General features: G+C 37.5%; 1 protein-coding gene across 1 annotated transcript in view; it reads right to left on the bottom strand.

Annotated features, from left to right (window-relative positions):
• The window catches only part of GPR158 (G protein-coupled receptor 158), a 401,429-nt gene that overhangs the window by 13,873 nt on the left and 383,937 nt on the right, over nt 1-3,619 (bottom strand). Inside the window, exon 9 of the mRNA XM_006025370.3 lies at nt 2,836-2,974. Coding sequence (XP_006025432.1) covers nt 2,836-2,974 — 139 coding nt within the window. The remainder of the gene's footprint in view (nt 1-2,835; nt 2,975-3,619) is intronic.

Raw genomic sequence — 3,619 nt, 5'->3', positions numbered from 1 at the left:
ACACACACACATATATACACACACACACACACACACATATATACACACACACACACACACACACACTCTATCAGAGCTAGCTCATCTAGTTAATAAAAGACAGGAGATCTCAATGGAATTGAATGTTCATTTAATGCCAGCTGCTCTGACCATTGTAAGGACTATTAAAAAGAAAAAAAATATTAAAAAGAAAAAAAGCCTGGAAATCTACCAGACTTGAAAAGCAGAGCTGATCAGAAAGGAAATTAAATCAAATCTACTGAACAGAGAAGAATTCTATCCCCCCCAAACCGTTGTATTAGTTTTTCCAGAGAAGTTCTTGGGAATGGAGAGGAGGACATTCTGTACACAGTCCCCTGTCCCATGCAATTCTTCAACCCCCAGTTCCATGATATCCTGCAATCCTGGGCTATATCTATACTACAAGGGCAGCGCTAATGTGGCTGAGCCCCCCCGTGTGGATGCAATTCTGCTGGTGACAGTTGTTCCCATGCTAGAGCTACACCAGCTTTCCCAAAAGACACAAATTCTGTGGTAGATACTTCCTTCTGCCTCTCTGACTTAATCAGAGTTAAGTCCACCTGGGAGTTTTCCTGGTATGGCTGTGTTGGTCATGGGGTGGGAACTTTTCACACACTAACCCCACACAGCTATGCTATAAGAACATTGTAATGCAGAGGGGCCTTTCAAATCCCCACCCACACAATAACTAGCACCCTGATAGGTGGAGTCATGTCCTCTCTATGACACCAGATATGCTTCCAATTGTTAAAAAATAGACCATAAGAAAAATAACCATGGTGGCTAAGATTCACTGTGATTCTGGTAGGAAGAGAGAATACCCTTCTATAGCCACAGAAATGTTAGAAATATATATCACAAATAAAACTTTGATATCTATTTTGGCAGCCAGGAGCTAAAAGAAGATTCCACATCTACGTGTTTGCAAAATATGGTCTTTTTTTCTTTTTGCGTGTATTTGTATTTTGGCAAGTGTGCCACAAATTAGGCTCACACTCTCCAGTCCCATCCTTTCTCCCTGCTCAGTCTGCTGCTCTGCTTCTTGCTCCCTGATCTGTGCCCTTTCTGCTTCCATGCTGCTTTGCTGCCTGTCTCCTCCCTCATTTGCCATGTGCCACACACAGGCTGCCCATGACACTTGTGGAACACATTATATGTAAACCACCCCTGTATTAGGGAGACAAAAAAGAAGATTTAGTATGTGGACAGATTATGAGAGTAAAGGAGAAAGAGATGTTGAAGAAAACACTGAGGCTAGGTACAGGCATTCAAAAAGCCTGAGACAGAATCAATCTAAGTTACGCAGTTTTCTATAAGCAGCGTAGTTTAGATGGGTTGTAAACAGAACACGCATTCCACTCTTTGGTATGGGGGGAACAAATCTTAGTCTGGGTTCTGCTATTTTTAAACCAGTCTGTGCATGCCAAACTTCTGTTCTATTATGGGCACACCAGTTTCCGATGATTTATACTGGTAAAAGTGTAATGTCCGTACCTGGGCTCAGGCTGCAAGTTGGAATGGCAGAGCAGAATTCTCAGCAGAGACAGAGAAAATAAAAAGAGAGTTTAGAAGAGTGATCTTCAACCTTGACAGACTTGAGGCACTGTTTAATAGGCTTGAGGCAGCCCTCAGAAAACACCACCACTTAGTTTTCACTCTTTTCTGACTACAGAAAAATAATAGATCAATTCTCTGTTGCAAAAAACTCAAAGATCATAGCTGGTCAGAATGTTTTTGACACTATGGATTCCTGTTTGAAATCTTTGGTTTATTTTGCCAGTCATGTTTGCACATCTAACAGTGCTAACATTGTATGGCACCCCATGGCACCTGTGAAAAGAGTTCAAGGCACCCCAGAATTTTATGGCACTCTGGTTGAGAATCACTTGTTTAGAAGAAGGAAAGATGACAAGGTTTGTTTTTACTGTGTTTGGTTGGAGGAACCGGTGAATCATAAAGGAAGGTATCAGAAAGGCAGAGAGAGAGATGAGCTTGAGGCAGAAAGATGGAGCCAGGGCACTGAGTGTAGATGTGAACATTGTCAGCAGAGATCTGATGAGGAAAATTTGAGAGGTGTGGAGGTTGCCCAAAAGATACTGAATCTCGAGCATCATGTTAGGTTTACCTGGAGATTTTATTTTATTTTTTTGCAGTGAAAGTTTTGGAAAAAAAATCAAATGGATCATTTTCATGTAACTCTAGCAGAAACCCTTGTTTGTTATTCTTATTTACCACTATGGAATTCAAGGCTCAATATACTTCATAATGAATGTCTTTTTCATAAATATTGCTACAGTATCCTATAAATATTCACTATATTAGTAATAGTAGTAGTAGTGTTGATTTTTTATTTGCAGCATATAAATCATTATGCTTCATGCACAAACTAATACAATTTTCTTAAACCCAGGATTTTAACTTGCCAGTCTTTTACACACCATGGTGAATTCACATAAATCAATACGCTTATCCGCATTTCTTAGCGATACAAACCAGTGTGCAGTGTGCAAATGAATCAAGACAGGCAGTTGTTCTAAGAAATCTGCTGTATCACAGAGACTGATTTTTTAAATCTAATTGGCCAGTAACAAATCAATTACTATTCTGAAAAAATTAATTACATGACAAATAAGTCGACTGTACATATTTTCCAATGCTATGGGAACATTTTGATGTTTAATAACTGCTTATTTTGCAGATTCAAATATTTACGTGACCTTCTATTATGCATCCTATCCAATTTACCATTTTTAAATTGCATCATAAGAAACCTGAAAGATAAACAGTTAATTACTAGATCTACAGATCACTTGCCTAATTGTATGGAATATAGCAGAGATAATGAGCTCATTGTGAACTGCAACAGCCATATAACGTGGCTCATGAAATGCTGATGGGACTGTCCGCACTGCATAGCAGAGATAAACACCCCACAAGAGGAATAAAAATTCAGCTGTGAGAAGAACAAAAAGAAATAATTTGCCATTAGTTTATAAATGAAAAAGAAAGGAAATTTGAAGTTATATAGCATGTTCTGTATATGTGTGTATATACAAATATATACACTTATAGACAGCATGTATTCATAAATATATACATACACACATGTCTTAATATACTTTTAGGTGTGGAAACTGTACATATTTCAGACATTCTGTTTAAATTTTTTACACAGTGTACAACTAGATCTATAATCTTTGTCTTCAAGGATATCTATTTTTTTCAATATACAAATTCAAAGACAAGCCTCTAACAAATCCATATTCATTTCTCAAATGGTATCTTAGCAACTTGGAAATATTCGGAATATATTTTTCTAGTTCTAGAGGCAGCTATAATTGCTACTACCATTTTATGTATTTAATTTCAAAGGTTTATAACTGCGATATCAGTTCATTTTGGATTAAAACACATCCTCCACTCAGTTTAGCTAATTCTGTTTTGCCTCTGAATTAGAATATTATGAGTCTCTGTTGAGAGGCCTAATGATCTGGTAATTAGAACAAGTGACACATTTCTTCCTAATATGAAAGAAGTAGGTAATGAAAGAAACAAATTAAGGATGAGTAAAGGCTCAGGGCCAGCTCATATCATTCCT

This window comes from Alligator sinensis, unplaced genomic scaffold (assembly GCF_000455745.1).
Source record: "Alligator sinensis unplaced genomic scaffold, ASM45574v1 scaffold455_1, whole genome shotgun sequence".
NCBI lineage: Eukaryota > Metazoa > Chordata > Crocodylia > Alligatoridae > Alligator > Alligator sinensis.
The sequence above is the reverse complement of the archived record's forward strand: the minus strand, read 5'-3'. Positions and strand labels throughout refer to the sequence as shown.